The 21,061-nt window shown below is 41.6% G+C and overlaps 1 protein-coding gene across 1 annotated transcript in view; it reads right to left on the bottom strand.

The window, feature by feature from the left end:
- Positions 1 to 21,061, bottom strand: part of ABCC4 (ATP binding cassette subfamily C member 4) — a 1,099,276-nt gene that overhangs the window by 1,015,426 nt on the left and 62,789 nt on the right. The window contains exon 2 of the mRNA XM_029604735.1: positions 2,419 to 2,529. Coding sequence (XP_029460595.1) covers positions 2,419 to 2,529 — 111 coding nt within the window. The remainder of the gene's footprint in view (positions 1 to 2,418; positions 2,530 to 21,061) is intronic.

The raw sequence follows: 21,061 nt of genomic DNA, 5'->3' as shown, positions 1-21,061 counted from the left end.
TTCAATGGATACCTCTGCCCCATTCTCCCCAAGAACTGGTCTCAGGTCCCTGAACTCACTTCACTTAAGTCAGACAACTTTTAAGACGCTAAACTAATCCTATAAAGGCAGAGTAAGTGTTCTTATCAATAAAGAAGAAACATAGAACAAGGTGGCAGATAAAGACCACAGGGCCCATCCAGTCTGACCAGCCACATTTTATAATCTATTCCTCACTCACAGATCCTCTGTCTCTCTTCCATGCTTCCTGGACTTTTTTTTATTTTAAATCTCTTTTTGTACTACACAGGAGTGTGGGAGTAAAGTATCTAGAGGATTTTAATCAGCAAAATATCTTTAAGTAAGGTGCTCAAATTGCTCCATGCTCATTAGTGACTTATCACAAACATATTCACTTCAACCAATTGTTTCAAAGGCATTCAACGTAATACAAACTAGATAAAGTTTATAGGAGAGGACCTAAGCTGGACACCTTCAGAGAATGCATATGTGACAACTGACAAGGAGCAACATGGCTGTGTCAGGGGACGCAATTGCTTTGAACTTCTCCTCTATACTTTATCTGGTTTCAATTACTTTGAATACCTTTAAAGCAATTTGTTGAAGTGAATATATTTGTGAACAGTGACACATGAACATGGAGCAATTTGAGCACCCTACTTAAAGATATTTTGCTTATTAAAATTATTTATTTTGGATACTTTATTCCAACACTCCTGTGTGGTACATATTGTCTTTATGAGTGCAAGTGAGCTTATATTCGCCTCTGCCTTCTGCTAAATGTCTTTATTGGCATAAAGGCATATCATCAAAAATACCCTAGAAAGAAAAACCATCCAGACAACAAAAACGATCAAGGGTTCATGTTATTTCATGTATATGAGGACACGTGAAGTATGTACTGCCAATCAACTTATATTTTGTGAACAGTCAAACTACAATCACATCCAAGCCATCCACACCCCCATGCTCACTGCATATACATACAAATGGGAACAAACATCGTATAATTATTTTAAAAAACAACCCATCTTCCCCCTCCAGCTGACCTCAGTTAAACCATGCCCATTTTTTTTTTATCAAATCCTGAAGAATTCAATCAATAAACCTGTCCCACACTTCTATAAAATATTTAACACACTAGAATCTAGTGACCCAAATCTCTGAAAACTCCATTTCAATCATCCTCAACATCCAAAAAATCCAAAGGGTCAAGTCATGATTGCCTTCTTTCCTGCCAATAAGCTTTAACATAACAAATCTCTTTTGCTTTTGTCTCACTGCACTCTTCACTTCTGCCTCAGCCCCAAGTACAAAAATCTAGCCAAATCAAATCTTGCCGTTCTCCATCAGATCCACAGTGTTTATTATCTGTTGCCAAAAATAAACAATTTTTTTCACATTCTGAAAGATTGTGCACATCAGTACCAAGATGTTTACCACATTGGAGATATAATGGGGAAGCTAGTCATCCCATCTTGAAATCTCTTTATTGATCAATGTAGGCTCTATGCAATATTTTAAAATTGCAGAATTAAAACAAATTTATCCATGAACAGCCATATACAAATAATTAGAAGATGTTCCCAAGTTTTATCTATAGGAAAAAGTACAATGCAAAAAAAAAAGAACAAAGTTTAAAAATGTTTAATTGCAGCCAAACAGATACAGGAAGAAAACTACATTCATCACAGTTTATCCTCAAATGATGCAATGGGAAAATGAATCTAAGTTCAAAATTAGGAGCTGTTCTTGATAAGCCATTTTCAAGTGCTATGTGCCTCTCTGGATTTGATTCCCATAATAGGGTGGAAGTGTTGAGCTGGCTAATATGCCAAGGAAAGTCTTAGATACCATGCCACAGTGAATTGTGCCAGTTTGCCAACAAAGGGCATGCCTGAACATGACTCAAGAGACATGGCTGCAGACTTCAAAATTAAAGAACACCATGTCCCCACCATAACTAGAGAGGGGAGATATTTCAAATATGCCCCCGCCACTTCAAACGTTAAACGTCTCCCCAACGGCACTGAATGCCTATCAGGATAGAGAGATAAAGGCGTGAGTGGAAGTGCAGATCCACTGTGAGAATAAATTCTTATTTTTCAGCAATGCTCCCACTGTCTTCCCCCCTTCCCAGAAGATGTTACAGATTAAACCTGAACTACTGTGGCACAGCTAGCTCACAGATTTTATGGAGCAAGAATGTGACCATTTCATATTATAAAGTGCAGCACATGTTGTGCTAACCTCAGAAAAAAGACAAACTAAGTGGACCTGCAGGTTCATGCAGAGAGAACAAGTCATTCTGCATCTTGCTAACTGAGCACCTTATACGACAAGTTACATACTGTGAACTCCACCAACAAGGACTTACAGAACTACATTCTCAATTATAAAATTATTTGTTTTACATACCACTGCAACTCCTCTCCAAGCCTCACTGAACTATCTTCAGGGAGAACTTCATACATATCATCTTCTTCTAACTTCCGTTTATGTCCAATGAGAAATAAAGAATTTAACCAACTGTGAACAATGAGAAGAAAATGCTTCATTAATGTGACTAGGAAATGTTTCATTTAAATCTTCATTCATATATCAGATAAATAATTGTTTCACAAAAATGTTAAGAGACAAAATGGAAATCTTAAACACATCATACCATAAACATAAAAATATATACCTTCTAGATGTACAAAGAAAAAAACAACCAACTCAATCTATTAAGGAATAACTGCTGAACTTTGATAATCTTAGGCTGATTTTAAATCTGATTAGCCTGCTGATAGCCTTATTGATGTTAACCATTTTCTTAAAAAAATTAAATTCTCAAGGTCTATTTTGCCCTGTATGTTTGTCTTGATTAGTCTGTAAGTTCTACCGAGCAGAAGCTATCTCGTGTGTTTTTGTACAGTGCTGCACACGTTTGTGTGTGATAAGTGATAGAAGTGACGAGCAGTAGTAGTAGTAGTAGTAGTAGTGTCTCTTGAGTCATGTTCAGTAGTCGTGTCTCTTGAGTCATGTTCAGATTCCTGCATTGCATAGCATGGTACTGGATTAATCCCCTGCCTTTATTTAGCACTTAGAGGGTAAATGCCTTAAGATATTTGTATTTTCCCCAAGTAGCAACTGTCATAAAATGGGATATGAGGTAGAGATATTCAGGGTAGTCAAAAAGAAAGATACTTGATATGGCACAAAAAAATAATATTCTGGTCACACAAGAAGTGGAATTATATACACGTTCCATTACTGCCCTCCAAACCAGCCCACAAAGTGTTATTCACCCCTGGAATATCAATGGGCCAGAGTCACATAGCTCCAATTATGAAAGGACTTTATTCTTTTCACTCCAGATAAAAAAAAACATGAAAATTTATACAACACAAACCAATTTAGTTTACACTTATATTCCATGAAAGCCAATTTTAAAGGGAAGATTATGGCATTTATGTTTTTAAAGCTACTTAGTGATATCCTAGCACACTATCCTTACTATCCTCAGCTAAGTGTTCACCATCTCTCTTTACACACACACACACACACCCCATCATGCTGGCACAATCCATATTTTTCAATATACACACAGGACTATCACAGGGCTAAATAGCATCCCAGGCAGTCACAGGTGGTTGAAGGGTCCCCCCATGGCACTGTTGACTGGGGAGGGCCCTCCGACAACGCAGCTACACCATTGTTTACATCAGAGCTCTTCATGCATCTCATATGTTATGTTTATTCTGCCTTTTCAGATACTGTAGGTATTTCTCTGTCCCAGAGGGTTCACGATCCAAGTCTGATTAGATTGTGAGGCAATAGAGGATGAAGGAACTTGCCCAAGGCCACAGCAGTAGGGTTTGAACCCTTGTTTATCTGGTTCTCAGCCCACTGCTCTAACCACTAGGCTATTCATCCACTCTTTTGGGCCCCGAGCCGCCATTTCAAAGCTATTGCTCCTTTTTCCACTGGCCAATGCCTCTGTTCTCTTCTGCAGTCATGCAGTTCTCTGATCAGTTATTGGAACTTGTAGCATTCTACATTTACAGAACCCCACATAAGTTCAAACAACTTAGGAGTGAACTGCATAGGCCACAGGTGGAAAGGATAAGAAAGGTATGCCACAGTTCTCGCTCAGTGCCTCTTCCCCCAGTTCACCCTCTCCTTGCAAGGACCTCAAGTACAAAACAAACTTCACACATGAAATAAGACACAAGTCAACTAAATGGAATTAAATATTTACAGATCTGCCAACATGAAATGTTCAGACATAGCCACTAAGCCACAGATGCCATCAATGGGTTATATGACAGTCTGTGGTTGGGTTCTTCGCTTCAAGTTCCTACTGGCCTAATGTTCAGCAGGTTCTCTCTCTTCCAGCTCTAGTTCCTGCTCCACCTTCAGCAGCTACAGCAGAAACATGTTGTGTGGCTGAAAAATAGTAGTCATGTCAGGAAATAAGAATACTTAACTTCAACTGTAAACCCATACAAGATAGTAAGTTATCTTTCCCATGAAACCTACACATGAGAATAACAGACAAGAATGATAAAGTCTAGAAACTGTTACCAAGATAGGAAAAAGAGTGAATTTCATAACCACAGTCCAAGAGTAAACAGTGTGACCCCTAAAATTCCTGAAATCTAACAAAAAAAAATGAAAAACAATCTGTAAGAACACAACAGCACAATAAAACCTCTACTCCCCACGCTTGAGGAAATTATTAGCCTTCCACCCTAAAACTACCACAAGTTTGTAGCATGCACAGTATGACAACAAGCAGCCACTCTTGACATTCAGCAAATACTCACAGGCATGACAAGAGTCATGCTGGCACAGCATTGGGTGTTAGGACACCAGGCACACACTTGCACATGCAGCCATGCAATCAGTTGATGCAAGTGAAAAATATTATACTTACAAAACAGCTGTAGAGGAGACTATTATTGTCTGCCAAGTAAGAGGTACCAGCCAGAGGGGTTTCTTGTTGCCAATGGGGCACCTTTTTGTCTCGGTGGTCCCTGGCCCTGTATCCTTAAGCCATGATGCCCCAACTGCTCCCCCAAACCAGAGGAGTCCAAGCCTCTCAAAGCTTGGTCTACAAAATATAAGCACAAGACAGAAACCATTAATCACCTAATATAAGTGTTACTTACTATATCTTAATGAAAAAATTAATAATGCAGAGAATATTTCAGCTCCAGTTGCACAAGCCAAACACAACAAACATTTACACTCACCTGATTTGCTCAGCCTGAGATGTAAGAGGAGAGAAGGTGGGCAGTGTGATTTCAATCAACATTTTCTTGTGCATATAACATGCCGTGCCTGCCATCTGTTCCACAAACAATTCCTAGAAGGATGAACAAAATTTCAAATAAAAGCTCAGGACCTGTATGCGTCACGTGATGTGGTGAGAGTGTGAGAACATGTTCCTCATCAGCTCCAGGGCCCCATTCCCTGTATCACCTTACATCAACTGCATTAAGTCGAATTTTATAAATTCCTGCCGGTAACCGAGTGGGAACACTCCATTCTAAGCAGATCTGAGCAGCGAAATGTGACCTGGATGTTAATGAAAACAGTCCAAAAAGAAAACAGAATGGCAGATGGCCACAGTAATCCTGCATCACCGGCGGCGGGAGAAAAAGATACAGAAGAAGTGGCTGCCTTAACAATCACTGCAATGGATGTTAAGTTTGAAAAACTGTATGCCCGTTTTGACGACTTGCATACTTTACTGGCTGATAATTCGAAAAGGCTGACAGATGTGAAAGTTCACCTCACGGGCATTGATGAGTGGGTACAGGCCTTGGAATGGGAAGTGGCATCTGTGAAGGCAGAGACAGCGAAAACTGATTTAAAAGTAGAGGACTTGGAAAATGGTTCCATAGGAAACATTTGCGTTTTATAGGTCTCCCCAAAAGTGTTGGTGATCGCGAACTGCAGGAAAATATGGAGGTGTGGCTGCCCAAACAGACATGTGTGGTGTTCTTCATATAGAACGAGTGCCTCACCTGGGAGTGCGCAGAGCTGGGCAGAGGAGGCCCAGGCCGGTGATTGCAAAGTTCTTGAATTTCCGCCATAAAGATATACTGAGGCAATATCGGCAGCTGCATTTGTTGGAGTATGAAGACCTAAAATTTTGGTTTTCACAGACAACTCTGCAGCAGTTTCTAAGCGGCGGAAAGCTTTTGCCACAGTATGCTTAAAAAATGGTTCACCATCAGGTACAATTTATTCTTCAATACCCGACACGACTGAAAGTGACCTACAACGAAACTCTTTTTTTTGAGACTGCTTCAGAAGCAAATGATTTTTCAAGACCAAATTAGGCATGCCAGAGGAGTGACTGTTGGCAATGCTGAAGTCAAAGTATTTGCATACCAGTGGTAATAACGGGCTGGACATGTCATCTTGAGGAAGAGGGTGATTATTGTTTGTAGATCTAAGTCAAATCTACAATTGTCTAGCTTGAGAAGACCTACAAGGATTTTCTCTTTTCTTTTTTTTTACTTTTACTATTCTACTTGAGAAATAAATATTGTTGAACTAAGAGCTGAATGGTTTCAATTCAGCAAGTTGACTGTTGAGAGTTCATTTTAATTCATAGTGTTCTGTGTGGATGGGTGGGTGTGCATTTATAGGGAGTGGGGCCCTAACAATTTTTATATGTTAAATCTAGCTCATGTTTGAGCGAGATCTTCACCGTATGTTTTTGACACAAGGGGATAAAGGTGGGAGGGAGGAAGGAGTGGGCAAGGGGGGGGGGGAGTAGAGGGGGGAAGGGTTATTGGGATAACATGTCTAGTGATTTCCACATGGAATGACGGTATATAAAACACATACATACATACATAAATAAATAAATAAATACTTAATATAAAGGAACTAGTAGAATCTTTGGGATTTCAAACACTAGTCATTTGGTCTGAAGGGTAGGGGCCTAGGCTGGGGGTTTCTGACCACTTCATGAAGGCAGGAAGATTTATGACATACTGGGTCATACAGTGGAACAGAAGTGTGGCTAGTCTCCATTGTGTGCCTTGGATGTGGGAGGCATCGTCTCAGTAACTAAGCGCTATTAGGTTCTACAAGTGCCACAGAGATGGGAAGCACAAATAGCTATAATTCAGGAGACACCGTTAGATGCTACTGAACATTAGAAGCTACAAAGGCTATGGGTAGAGAAGGTATACTCCTTGTAATCCGGTACATGGAAGGCAGTAGTACTGCTTATTGGAAAAATGGTACCCTTCTAGGACACAAAAATAATTGCAGATAATGAAGGGCGATATGTGATGGTAGAGGGTGAGATATACGGGAAACTTTTTTTGTACAGACTATGCCCCAAACAATTATAAGCATTCTTCCTTTGTTCATCTGGCTAGCACACTTCTCTCATATAGATATGTCAATATTATACTGGGGGGGGGGAAGACTGTGTGTCAAATAATCAGCTTGATTGTTCCTCCACAAATGCGGCCCCTTTGAGAACAATGGTAAAGGAGTGAACTACTTATATTATAAAACTTAGCTTTGGTAGACACATGGAGGGATCTCCACCCCTTAGAAAAGGAATTCACACGTCCCGTGCCCACCATACACAATCACACATTGATTATCTTCTTTGAACCATGAGACTTTCCATGGGGTTTTAGATTTTAAATAGGGCCTCATCTCGGATCCTGCACCGGCGTAGGTGGATTTGGAGGGGTTTCGTCCCAAGGGTGCGTGCTCACTTTGGCGCTTCCCGAAATATCTATATACTGATCTGAACTTTAGAGAATATCTAACTATGCACTGCTCAGAATGGTGGGCATCAGAATACACCTATGCTGCTCTGGGAGACAGCCAAGGTAGTGCTTCGAGGCTATAATTGCCTTAGACAAACAGTTGTATTCTCATAAAAAAGAAATATAATCAGCACACATGTAAATTAAATAAATTCATCGCCATACAGGTGGCGTTAAATACATTGCTTTGCCAAAGAGCGAAGAAGGGAATGGTATAAGTGTAGGTTTTACCAATATGGTAACAAAATTGGTAGATCCCTTGCTAATCTAACAAAGAAATGGGAAGGTGTCAAGTATATTGCAACATTGCGAAATAGAGTGGGACAACTGCTAAATTCAGAGAGGATATCAGTTCAATTTTTAGAACATAAGAACATTCCATATTGGGTCAGACCAAGGTTCCATCAAGCCCAGGATCCTGTTTCCAACAGTGGCCAATCCAAGCCATAAGAACCTGGCAAGTACCCAAACACTAAGTGTATTCCATGCTACTGTTGCTAGTAATAGCAATGGCTGTTTTCTAAGTCAACTTAATTAATAGCAGGTAATGGACTTCTCCTCCAAGAACTTATCCAATCCTTTTTTAAACACAGCTACACTAACTCCGATTGCTTTTAAATGTGCCACATGCTAACTTCATGGAGCCCCCCCTAGTCTGAAAGAGTAAAAAACCGATTCACACCTACCCGTTCTAGACCTCTCATGATTTTAAACACCTCTATCATATCCCCCCTCAGCAGTCTCTTCTCCAAGTTGAAAAGTCCTACCCTCTTTAGTCTTTCCACATAGGGGAGCTGATCCATTCCCTTTATCATTTTGGTCGTCCTTCTCTGTGTACCTTCTCCATCGCAAGTATATCTTTTTTGAGATGTGGCGACCAGAATTGTACACAGTATTCGAGGTGCGGTCTCTCCATGGAGCGATACAGAGGCATTATGACATTTTCCGTTTTATTCACCATTCCCTTTCTAATAATTCCCAACATTCTGTTTGTTTTCTTGACTGCCACAGCACACTGAACCGATGATTTCAATGTGTTATCCACTATGATGCCCAGATCTCTTTCTTGGGTGGTAGCTCCTAATATGGAACCCAACATTGTGTAACTATAGCATGGGTTATTTTTCCCTATACACATCACCTTGCACTTATCCACATTAAATTTCATCTGCCATTTCGATGCCCAATTTTCCAGCTTCAGAAGGTCTTCCAGCAATTTATCACAATCTGCTTCTGATTTAACTACTCTGAACAATTTTGATTACCTCACTTGTCGTATTTCTTTCCAGATCATTTACAAATATATTGAAAAGTACAGGTCCCAATACAGATACCTGAGGCACTCCACTGCCCACTCCCTTCCACTGAGAAAATTGTCCATTTAATCCTACTCTCTGTTTCCTGTCTTTTAGCCAGTTTGTAATCCACGAAAGGACATCGCCACCTATCCCATGACTCTTTACTTTTCCTAGAAGCCTCTCATGAGGAACTTTGTCAAACGCCTTCTGAATATCCAAATATACCACATCTACCAGTTCACCTTTATCCACATGTTTATCAACTCCTTCAAAAAAGTGAAGCAGATTTGTGAGGCAAGACTTGCCTTGGGTAAAGCCATGCTGACTTTATTCCATTAAACCATGTCTTTCTATATGTTCTGTGATTTTGATATTTAGAACACTTTCCACTATTTTTCCTGGCACTGAAGTCAGGCTAACTTTTCTGTAGTTTCCCGGATCGCCCCTGGAGCCCTTTTTAAATTTTGGGGTTACATTAGCCACATAAGAACATAAGAAATTGCCATGCTAGGTCAGACCAAGGGTCCATCAAGCCCAACATCCTGTTTCCAACAGAGGCCAAACCCTCCAGTCTTCAGGTACAATGGATGATTTTAATGATAGGTTACAAATTTTAACTAATCTGAAATTTCATTTTTTAGTTCCTTCAGAACCCTGGGGTGTATACCATCCCGTCCAGGTGATTTACTACTCTTCAGTTTGTCAATCAGGCCTACCACATCTTCTAGGTTCACCGTGATTTGGTTCAGTCCATCTGAATCATTACCCATGAAAACCTTCTCCGATACGGGTATCTCCCCAACATCCTCTTCAGTAAACACCGAAGAAAAAAAATCATTTAATCTTTCCATGGTGGCCTTATCTTCTCTAAGTGCCCCTTTAACCCCTCGGTCATCTAACAGTCCAACTGACTCCCTCACAGGCTTTCTGCTTCGTATATACTTTAAAAAGTTTTTACTGTGAGTTTTTGCCTCTATGGCCAACTTCGTTTCAAATTCTCTTTTAGCCTGTCTTATCAATGTCTTACATTTAACTTGCCAACGCTTATGCATTATCCTATTTTCTTCTGTTGGAGCCTTCTTCCAATTTTTGAATGAAGATCTTTTTGCTAAAATAGCTTCTTTCACCTCCCCTTTTAACCATGCTGGTGATCGTTTTGCCTTCTTTCCACCTTTCTTAATGTGTGGAATACATCTGGACTGTACTTCCAGGATGGTATTTTTTTTTGTTTGTTTTAATAATGACCACGCCTCTTGCACACTTTTTACCTTTGTAGCTGGCTCCTTTCAGTTTTTTCTAACTATTTTTCTCATTTTATCAAAAGTTTCCCTTTTGAAAGTTTAGCATGAGAGCCGTGGATTTGCTTACTGTCCCTCTTCCAGCCATTAATTCAAATTTGATCATATAATGATCACTATTGCCAAGTGGCCCCACCACCGTTACCTCTCTCACCAAATCCTGTGCTCCACTGAGAATTAGATCTAAAATTGCTCCCTCTCACTGTTCCTGAACCAATTGCTCCATAAAGCTGTCATTTATTCCATCCAGGAACTTTATCTCTCTAGCATGTCCCGATGATACATTTACCCAGTCAGTATTGGGGTAATTGAAATCTCCCATTATTAACACACTACCAATTTGGTTAGCTTCCCTAATTTCTCTTAGCATTTCACTGTCCGTCTCATCATCTTGACCAGGCGGATGGTAGTATACTCCTATTACTTTAGGTTTCCCAACACACAAGGAATTTCTACCCATAAAGATTCGATTGTGCATTTAGTCTCATGCAGGATGTTTATCCTGTTGGACTCTATGCCATCCCGGACATAAAGCGCCACACCTCCTCCCGAGTGCTCCTCTCTGTCATTGCGATATAATTTGTACCCCGGTATAGCACTGTTCCATTGGTTATCCTCCTTCCACCATGTCTTTGAGATGCCAATTAAATCTATGTCATCATTCCTGCTATACTTCTAATTCTCCCATCTTACTTCTTAAACTTCTGGCATTAGCATACAAACATTTCAAAGTTTGTTTTTTGTTTGTATTTTAATTCTGCTTTTTAATTGATAGGGATAAGTTAGAATTTTTTAGCTCAGCCGAGTTTTTAGTTACAGGCACTTGGACTACTTTTCTTATTATTGGAACCTCACTGTTGGGATTCCCTAATTCTAATGCATCATTAGTATCCTTTGAAGATACCTCCCTCCGAACCATGTGCTGCTGAGTGACTGTCGGCTTTCCCCTTTGTTCTAGTTTAAAAGCTGCTCTATCTCCTTTTAAAGGTTAGTGCCAGCAGTCTGGTTCCATCCTGGTTAAAGTGGAGCCCATCCCGTCGGAAGAGACTCCCCCTTCCCCAAAAGGTTCCCCAGTCCTTACAAAACTGAATCCTTCTTCCTTGCACCATCGTCTCATCCACGCATTGAGACTCCAGAGCTCTGCCTGCTTCTGATGACCTGCGCATGGAACAGGGAGCATTTCAGAGAATGCTACCCTGGAGGTTCTGGATTTAAGCTTTCTACCTAAGAGCCTAAATTTGGCATCCAAAAGCTCCCTCCCACATTTTCCTGTGTCGTTGGTGCCCACATGTACCACGACAGCCAGCTCCTCCTCAGCACTGTCTAAAATCCTTTCTAGGTGACACGTGAGGTCCACCACCTTTGCATCTGGTAGGCATGTTACCAGGCAATCCTCATTACCACCAGCCACCCAGCTGTCTACATTCCTAATAATCGAATCACCAACTATGACGGCCAACCTAACCCTTCCCTCCTGGGCAGTAGGCCTTGGAGAGACATCCTTGGTGCGAAAGGACAATGCACCACCTGGAGAGCAGGTCCTTGCTACAGGATCCTTTCCTGTTGCACCAGGTTGATGCTCTCCGATCATGAGACCTTCTTCCTCCAAGGCAGCACCAGGGCTACCAAACATTATATATTATATTATATACAGCTACGCCAGGCAACCCACAAGATATAGCTATTTATTTGTGTTGGTTCATCTACCTCAAATACAGAGGACCATTTGAAGAGTTTAAACTAGGCATTGCAATTGCAAGAGATCCTGCAAGGTATTAAAGAAGCAAAACTGCTGAAAGCCCCTGTTTAGATGTAGTTTCTGCTGAGTTTTACAAGCTTTTAGCCCTGAAGGTAGCAGCTCCGCTGGGAAAAGTGTTTGAGAGCCTGAGTTAGGGTGCTTCCCGTTGGCTCCTAATCATGCAGTTATCACAGTGCTTCCAAAGGGGGGGGAAAGAGACCCAACCTCTCCAGCATAATCATGCCATTCAATCTCTTTATTGAACTTTGACATTAAGTTGTTAGCAAAAATAATGGCAAATCATTTGGCACAAGGTATTACCTAGTATTATTGGGGAAGACCAAGTGAGTTTTGTTTGGGCGCATCACTCGACCATGAATATTCATAAAATCCTGGCTTCTTTACAGAGCGGTAAGGAACAGCAGATACCTATTATGGTTTGGGCTTAGCCTGGTGTGGTGAACACCACCTGCAGGTGTGACACAGGACAGGAGGATGGGAGCAATAGCAGGTGATCTGGTGAGGCTGGGTAGAGTCTCTGGAACTGGATGCTGGCTGAGAAGAGTCTCTGGTGCTGGGTGCTGGCTAAGAAGGCCTTTTGGAGGAGAGTGCATCTGTTGAGGATCACTTATAATTGAACTTTTTATACCACTGTAAGAGGGGGCATTATGAACTCAGGATGAGGTGGGCTTTGAGGGGCAGTTTATCATGCACAGTTACCATCAATGAAGATTTAATGTGTTTTGGAGGGATGAAAAGGTAAAAGAGCAGCAGATGTTTACACACTCAACCTACCTTGATTGCAGCTAGGTGGGGAGAGAGCATCAAGCTAGGTAGAGAGAACATGGTATAAATCTACTTTTCTGTTCCATTTCATCCCTTCAAGTCACATTAAATCTTCACTGATGGTAACTGAACTATGCATGTAACTGAACTATGCATGTAAAACTGCACCCCAAAGCCTACCCGACCCCTCAAACCTCACCCTAAGTACTAGTGACTCCTCTTACAGTGGTGTAAATAGTTTACTTTTTTGAGAGCCTCTAGAGAGGCACTCTCTCTCTGTCTCTCGCAGCCCGGACCACCTTAACCAGGTACAGAGAAGGGCTACCAAAATGATAAGGGGAATGGAACAACTCCCCTATGAGGAAAGACTAAAGAGGTTAGGACTTTTCAGCTTGGAGAAGAGACGGCTGAGGGGGGATATGATAGAGATGTTTAAAATCATGAGAGGTCTAGAACGGGTAGATGTGAATTGGTTATTTACTCTTTCGGATAGTAGAAGGACTAGGGGGCACTCCATGAAGTTAGCACTGGGCACATTTAAAACTAATCAGAGAAAGTTATTTTTTACTCAACGCACAATTAAACTCTGGAATTTGTTGCCAGAGGATGTGGTTAGTGCAGTTAGTATAGCTGTGTTTAAAAAGGATTGGATAAGTTCTTGGAGGAGAAGTCCATTACCTGCTATTAAGTTCACTTAGAGAATAGCCACTGCCATTAGCAATGGTAACATGGAATAGACTTAGTTTTTGGGTACTTGCCAGGTTCTTATGGCCTGAATTGGCCACTGTTGGAAACAGGATGCTGGGCTTGATGGACCCTTGGTCTGACCCAGTATGGCATGTTCTTATGTTCTTAATTGTGATATAACCCTACATGGCTGCAATGTGAATGCAGCACCTATGTGGTATCAGGAAAATTAGCCTAACCACACTTCTTTTTTATTGCGGGCATTATTTTTTGCAATATTTATAGCAAAATGATGAATCTAGGCCTTGATTTGACAGTAGATCAGCATGCCTATTTCTTTAAGAGAATAAAATCATTCACTACTAACATAGGGATGCGAGAGGTAAAACACTAAATTTCTTATATGATACTATTTACTCCAGAGAATGACTTTTCTTATGAAAATAGCTAGGTCAGATAGCTGCAGTAAGTGTAACTCAGTACCAGGTAATTTAGGTCACCAGTTTTGGATATGTCCTAAGATACGCCAATATTGAAAATCTATTGTAAAACTACATTCAACAGGTCGTGGGGGTATTATTACCATTTCAGCTTAAGATGCTCCTTTTTAATAATATTGGACAGAAGTTTACACAATTTTGGATGCTTAAAGTCTTGGTATTAGCCAATACTGCAATATCACCTTTTTTGCTAGGAGAGAAAATGCTGACAATTACACAGTGGAGGAACCAGCTTCATGCTATGTGTATAAATTGAGAAATGTATAGAAAAAAAAATGATTTACATAGGAAAAAAAGTTTTTGTGGATTTGGCATGCTTATATACAGTCAATGCCACAGAGGTCATGAAGTATGGTTCTCAATGATTATTGAGGAGGTACTGCCTTCCATATTTAGTACATAAATACCAAAGATGATGACAACATTGAGAAAATGTTAATTCCCTGATGTATTCCGTGGGAACAAAGGGTGGAATGGGATGGAGTCTGATAGGAAAAGAATTATTGATGTATTCTGTATACAGGACACTGGACAGAGTCAACCAGTATACCTGATCATTTATTGTATGTCAACATTTTGGTTTTGTTCTGATATTGTTGAAAATTAATTTAAAAATTTTAAACATAAAAGTGAGAAAAATTGTCCAAAGTAAGGTGGGTTTTAGTGTCTAGCATTCAACAGTGATATGAAGTATCTTTAATATGCTTAGTTTTTTCCATTTCACATTTTAAAAAAATCAACTCATCTTTCTGTGAAGCAATTCATGTCATCCAGTGTGTTTTAAACGGGCACTGAACTAGGGCTAGCAATTTTCACTTTTCCTTAGTTTCCATGTAGTTTGATGCAAACAAAGAAGATTAGAAATGGTCCCAAGATTGCTTTCAACAATAGTTTCAAAGCATGCAAGAAGCTACCCAGAAGAAAAAGCTCAGAATATACTTGTTATAATCCAACAGGTCTGTTTATGATTGTGGTTATCTAACGCAAATCTTTTAGATGTTTGCCTCCCTGAAAGTTTAAGACTTACAATAAATGCTGTGAAATAAATGAGGAAACAAACCAAATCATTGTCAGACATTCAGTTTAAAGGAAATCAGTGCTAGTTTTAAGTTTATGGATTGTAAAGACAGCTTATATATGAATTTAAGACCTAAAGTAGTTTAAGTATTTGGAGAACTTTGAAACTTTGAGCGGCATATTAATATGCATTCAAAGACTGAAAACAAGAAAAGGCTTTTCTATGCTAAAATATAGGAGAGAGAAACCTGTATTTCCAAACAAAAGGGGAGCAATATTTTTGCCTATTAAGCTTTAAATTTTGCTTCTGAGAACATATGGCTGAAATCAGAAATTAACATAGTAACACAGTAAATGATGGCAGATAGACTGAAATAATCCATCCAATAAGTGTTTTTGGTTTTTTTAGGGTGGTAACTGCTACTCCATGCATATAACCTCCAAATACTTACTTACTTAACTGGTACCTCTAATTTTTAGTGCTTCGTGAAATAAAAAGTGCTTATGTTTTCATTTTGTCCATCCATCTGTCTCTCAGATGGTACAGGTGGTGGTGGGGGGAGGGGGGGGGGAAGAGAGAGAACCAGTGGCAGGCAGGCACAGTGATCAACAACACGAGTGGTGGGAGAAAGACCACAACAGCAGCAGTACAGTGGCAAAAGTCCTGTCAGGCAGCCAGAACACCCGTAACTGTTTTGCCAGGATGGCCTAACAGCAAATGCACTGGGGCTGGAAAGGTGCTGCAGACCCCACCAACCGATGTGAAGTGAGCAAGAGCTACTGCCGGCAGATATCTCCCCCAACCCGTTACATTTGCAAGACATGCATTTTTTTCACCGTGTGCCTGTGAATGTTACACCACATGTGCAAGTCCTGGACTCATAACACACTTAGTTGCCTTGCAATTCTAGACTTGCTAAAATATTGAACAGCTGTTTTTTTTTCCCTTTACCCAGTTTGTTGATTGCTATTGCTTTCTATATGCTCACAAAGTTTAGCCAGTCATCTTCCATCCTCATTTGTTAATCAAAAACAAAAAAAAAGCTATTTTGTTTTATGTTGGTTACATTCTGTTTCAGTTCAACTACAGCAGCTCCAGAAGAATTCAAGGATCCATTTTGAAAGCAAATAAAGAAAAAAAATGTAATTCATTTAAGGCAGGGGTCAGGAACCTATGGCTCACGAGCCAGATGTGGCTCTTTTGATGGCTGCATCTGGCTCGCAGACAAATCTTTAATAAAAAAGTAAAAATCTAACAAACCCCCCACCCTCCTGACCCCCCCAAGACCTGCCAAAAGTCCCTGGTGATCCAGTGGGGGTTCAGGAGCGGTCCGGGAGCGATCTCCTGGACTTGAGCTGTCTGCTGCCAGTAGTCAAAATGGCACTGATGGCCCTTTGCCCTCACTATGTCACTGGGGTCAACCAATGGCGGCGGTAGCCCCTGTGACATAGTAAGGGCAAAGGGCCGTCGGCTGCCAGTAATCAAAATGGCGTCGAGGGCACTTGCCCTTACTATGTCACAGGGGCTACCGCGCCATTGGTCGACCCCAGTGACATAGTGAGGGCAAAGGGCCATCGGCGCCATTTTGACTATTGTTGTAGTAAATTACTTTGGTAGGTCTTGGGAGGGGTCAGGAGGGTGGGGGGTTGTAGTTAGTATGGCTCTCACGGAATTACATTTTAAATATGTGGTGTTCATGGCTCTCTCAGCCAAAAAGGTTCCCAACCCCTGATTTAAGGTGTTAATCCCTTTAGATGTATGAAATGAAATATGTAAAAACCAACAGCCAAAGAAGTTGCAGGTGGTTCCCTTTGACTGGGCTATTACACCTGAGATTAACTTGCAATGCTCTCTATCTAATGATAGGGAGGGCAAATCAAGGCAGCACTTGATATGGGAATATGAAAAATAAAAAAATAGTATAATCTCAGCAACAACACTTCCTATTGAAGTTTAATTCTCAAAAAGAGTATCAAATGCACTTGGTCCAATTTTTCTTTTTTAAAGGGGTACCACCTGCAACTATACTGCTAAAGGAATTAAATTAACCAAGTATATCTAGAAAATGTCAATTTCATTGGTTTACAACTTCATATTTTTAAGGATAGTTTTCTCTGTCTCCAAAAGAGAATAAGCATCCTGAATAAAGCCACAGATACTGGTTGTGCGGCCATGCTGTACCCAGTCTTGAAGGACCTATTGCCAAGTTATGGAACATCTGACAACCACTGGCGCCAGCATGTTTATCCCATTTGCCACTGTACCAGGTGCAAATTCCTCAAAGACTTCCCTTTACACTTTACATTTCTGCTCCTATTTTTTTTTATTTATTTTCAGCTTTTATCTGCCATCCCATCCAAGCGTGTAAATAAGAAAACAAGTATAACCTTCACTCTTCTAACCTTATGCTGTTATTTTTATTAAGTCCTATGACTCAGGTTTTTCATGTTCTAATTTTTGGGTGTTTTTATTTCATTACAAAAGCACTTACTAATTATTGGTATGTTTGACATTTCTAGTCAACAACTGCTGTGGTCTGTTTCAACATATTATCTCAAAAAAACTGGTGAAAATCTGGTCAAACTGCAGGTAATATGCAAAACCAAAATTATCCGGCCAATTATGAACAAAAATTGAGTCCCAAATGATCATTCACCTCTTTATATAGAATGGTGTATATATTAATCCTGGGGGAATGCAGAGTTTGCGGAGAATTCCCCCCTGCACAGAACTGCCAAATTCTGTGCAGAAAATGGCAAAGATGGAAGAGACCCCAGCGTGCCATAACAGCGCTCATCCCACTTGCGGCAAAGATGAAGGCCTCGGCGTGCCGCGAGCAGAGCTCGTCCCACTCGCAGCGAAGATGAAGGCCCCCAGCGTGCTGCAAGTGAAGCATGACCCACTCACAGCAAAGATGAAGGCCCCAGTGAGAGTGAGTGTGTGTAGAAGTGGGTAGGGGTATGTGTGTGTGTGTGTGTAGTCTGGGGGGCTGAGAGAGATCATGTGCGAGAGTGCTTGGAGGAGGGGTGAGAGACAGCATGTGCGAGACCCTGTATGAGGGGATGCATGTGCGCAAGAGAGAGAAAGAGGGACCCTGTATAAGGGAATGTGCGTGTGCGTGAGAGCGAGACCCCATATGAGGGAATGTGTGTGCGCGCGAGAAAGAGAAAGAGCGAGCCTGTATGAGGGGATGTATGTGCCAGTGTCTATTTGGTACAAGATGGAATATTTTTAAGTTTCTCAATGTGCTGTAAAAGTCCTTTAGATAGCGATTGGAAATACTATTACAATTGGAGAAATTACTTACCTGATAATTTCGTTTTCCTTAGTGTAGACAGATGGACTCAGGACCAATGGGTATAGTGTACTCCTGATAGCAGTTGGAGACTGATCAGATTTCAATCTGACGTCAGCCCCTAGTACATATACCCCTGCAGGAAGTGCAGCTCTTCAGTATTCTCCTCGAAAAGCATTGTGGATATATGTGTGACTGACTTATAACTTGATTAACTTGATCTGGTTGAATTGGCTATAGCTGGAGACCGCCAGTGTCCTCAAATGGAAAGCTTCGACACCCGGTAGGGTGGGTGTCCTAAGTGAATGAAAGCATGGCTTACCCTTGAACCATTCGAAAATTCCATGTGTAACGGCAGCCAAGGGTGGGATGCTGAGTCCATCTGTCTACACTAAGGAAAATGAAATTATCAGGTAAGTAATTTCTCCATTTCCTACCGTGTAGCAGATGGACTCAGGACCAATGGGATGTATAAAAGCTACTCCCGAACCAGGGGGAGGCTGCCCGTGACCCACTTAGTACTGCCCTTGCAAATGCCGTGTCCTCCCGAGCCTGAACATCCAGGCGGTAGAATCTGGAGAAGGTGTGGTTGCCCTGCAAATCTCGGCGGGTGACAACATTCTGGTTTCTGCCCAGGACACTGCCTGGGCTCTAGTAGAATGGGCCTTGACCTGTAGAGGCGGCGGCTTGCCTGCTCCTAAGCAGGCCGCCTTGATGACTTCCTTGATCCAGTGGGCTATGGTTGCCCGCGAGGCTGCTTCCCCTTGTCTCTTCCTGCTGTGAAGGATGAATAGGTGGTCCGTTTTTCTTATGGGTTCCGACATTTCCAGGTATCTGGATAGGAGTCTGCCAACGTTGAGGTGGCGTAGACTACGAGCTTCTTCCGAATTCTTCAACTCATCCGGCGATGGTAGCGAGATGGTTTGGTTAAGATGGAAGTGTGACACCACTTTGGGAAGGAACGAAGGGACTGTGCGTAGTTGGATGGTTCCTGGGGTGAGCCTGAGGAACGGCTCACGGCAGGACAGTGATTGTAGTTCTGAAATGCGGTGGGCTGAACAAACTGCCAGCAAGAATGCTGTCTTTAAAGTTAACAGGCGGAGGGACAGACCTCGGAGGGGCCTGAAGGTGGCTCCTGCTAGAAAATCCAGGACCAGGTTGAGATTCCAAAGCGGTACCGGCCACTTTAGTGGTGGGCGGATGCGTTTGACTCCTTTCAGGAAACGTGAAACGTCCGGGTGAGAAGCTATGCTGTCGCCCTCGCTCTTGGAGCCGTAGCATGACAATGCGGCCACCTGTACCTTGGAGTTGAGGGACAGACCCTTCTGTAGCCCGTTCTGCAGGAATTCCAGGATCACAGGAACTTTAATTGAGCGTGGTATGATGTCATGGTCTTCACACCAGGCTTCGAATACTCTCCAAATCCTTATGTACGTTAAAGATGTGGAGAACTTGCGTGCTCGGAGTAGGGTGTCGATTACAGCCCCCGAGTATCCGCTCTTTCTTAGGCGAGCCCTCTCAATGGCCAGGCCATAAGAGAGAATTGAGTTGGATCCTCGTGAAGAATTGGTCCTTGTTGAAGCAGGTCTCTGTGTGGAGGCAGTGGCAGGGGGGTCCCTGCCAGTAGTCTTCTCATGTCTGCGTACCACGGTCTTCTTGGCCAGTCTGGGGCCACCAGAAGAACTAGTCTCCTATGTAGCTGTATCTTGTGGATGAATGCGTCCAAAAGGGGCCACAGCGGGAAGGCGTATAATAGGGTCCCCTGTGGCCAGGTCTGTACCAGAAATATATCAAAAAATACACCACAGGATGCAGCGACCAAAAACTACAATACAAAATTAATCCCAAACAAATGTCGCTGTCAACGTTTTGAATTTCAAAATGTTACTTTGTGCTATATTTGACTGTTTTAAGGAATTTATCCCTACACAAACAAGTGGTGTGTATTTTAACAAAAATGTATTAAAAATTTGTTTAAATACATAATATATGGAGTTGGAGAAAGGTTTCATACATATAGTGTAGGTGCCCAGCACCACTACTTAGTGGTGATATAATCATTAACCTTCCTCCTCCTCCTTAAGTTTTTTTTAGAAATTTTTAAATGTTTATATTTGTCCCGATGGACCTGGGAAACACTTCCGTGGCGATAGAGAAATGTTATATGTGTGCTCTACATTAACTCTATAAAGACTAAAATTGATGAAAATGAAGAGTCAAAAACAAACTTCCCCGGTGGTTGTTGGTGTGTCCGTCCGTTCTTGATCATCCCGACATGCACGTTTCAGACATAAAAGTCTTTCCTCAGGGGTCTCAATTAATTCTGAAACCAACTTTACGGGGTTTGCGGCTCTTCTCTCAGCTGTTCTTCAACTGCTGGACGTCTCTGCCACGTAACGATCTACCTCTCTCGATCGCCGGAAGGATAATCCGTTTGGTACGCTGTGACTCCTTTTATGTGTGTCAGTAGAAGCAGGGTCAGCCAATGGACAACCTCGGCAGTCTATCTCCCAACTTAACGTCACGGACGGACCTGATAGAGAACCGTCCCAATGCGGAAGCTATCAGTAGTGCGGACCTGAAAGAGTCGTAATTACATGAGAATGTTCTAGTGTCGTTTTCGGAAGTGACGTACTCTATCCGAC

Source organism: Rhinatrema bivittatum, chromosome 5, assembly GCF_901001135.1.
Source record: "Rhinatrema bivittatum chromosome 5, aRhiBiv1.1, whole genome shotgun sequence".
Classification (NCBI taxonomy): domain Eukaryota; kingdom Metazoa; phylum Chordata; class Amphibia; order Gymnophiona; family Rhinatrematidae; genus Rhinatrema; species Rhinatrema bivittatum.
This window is presented reverse-complemented; position numbering and strand designations above follow the sequence as displayed.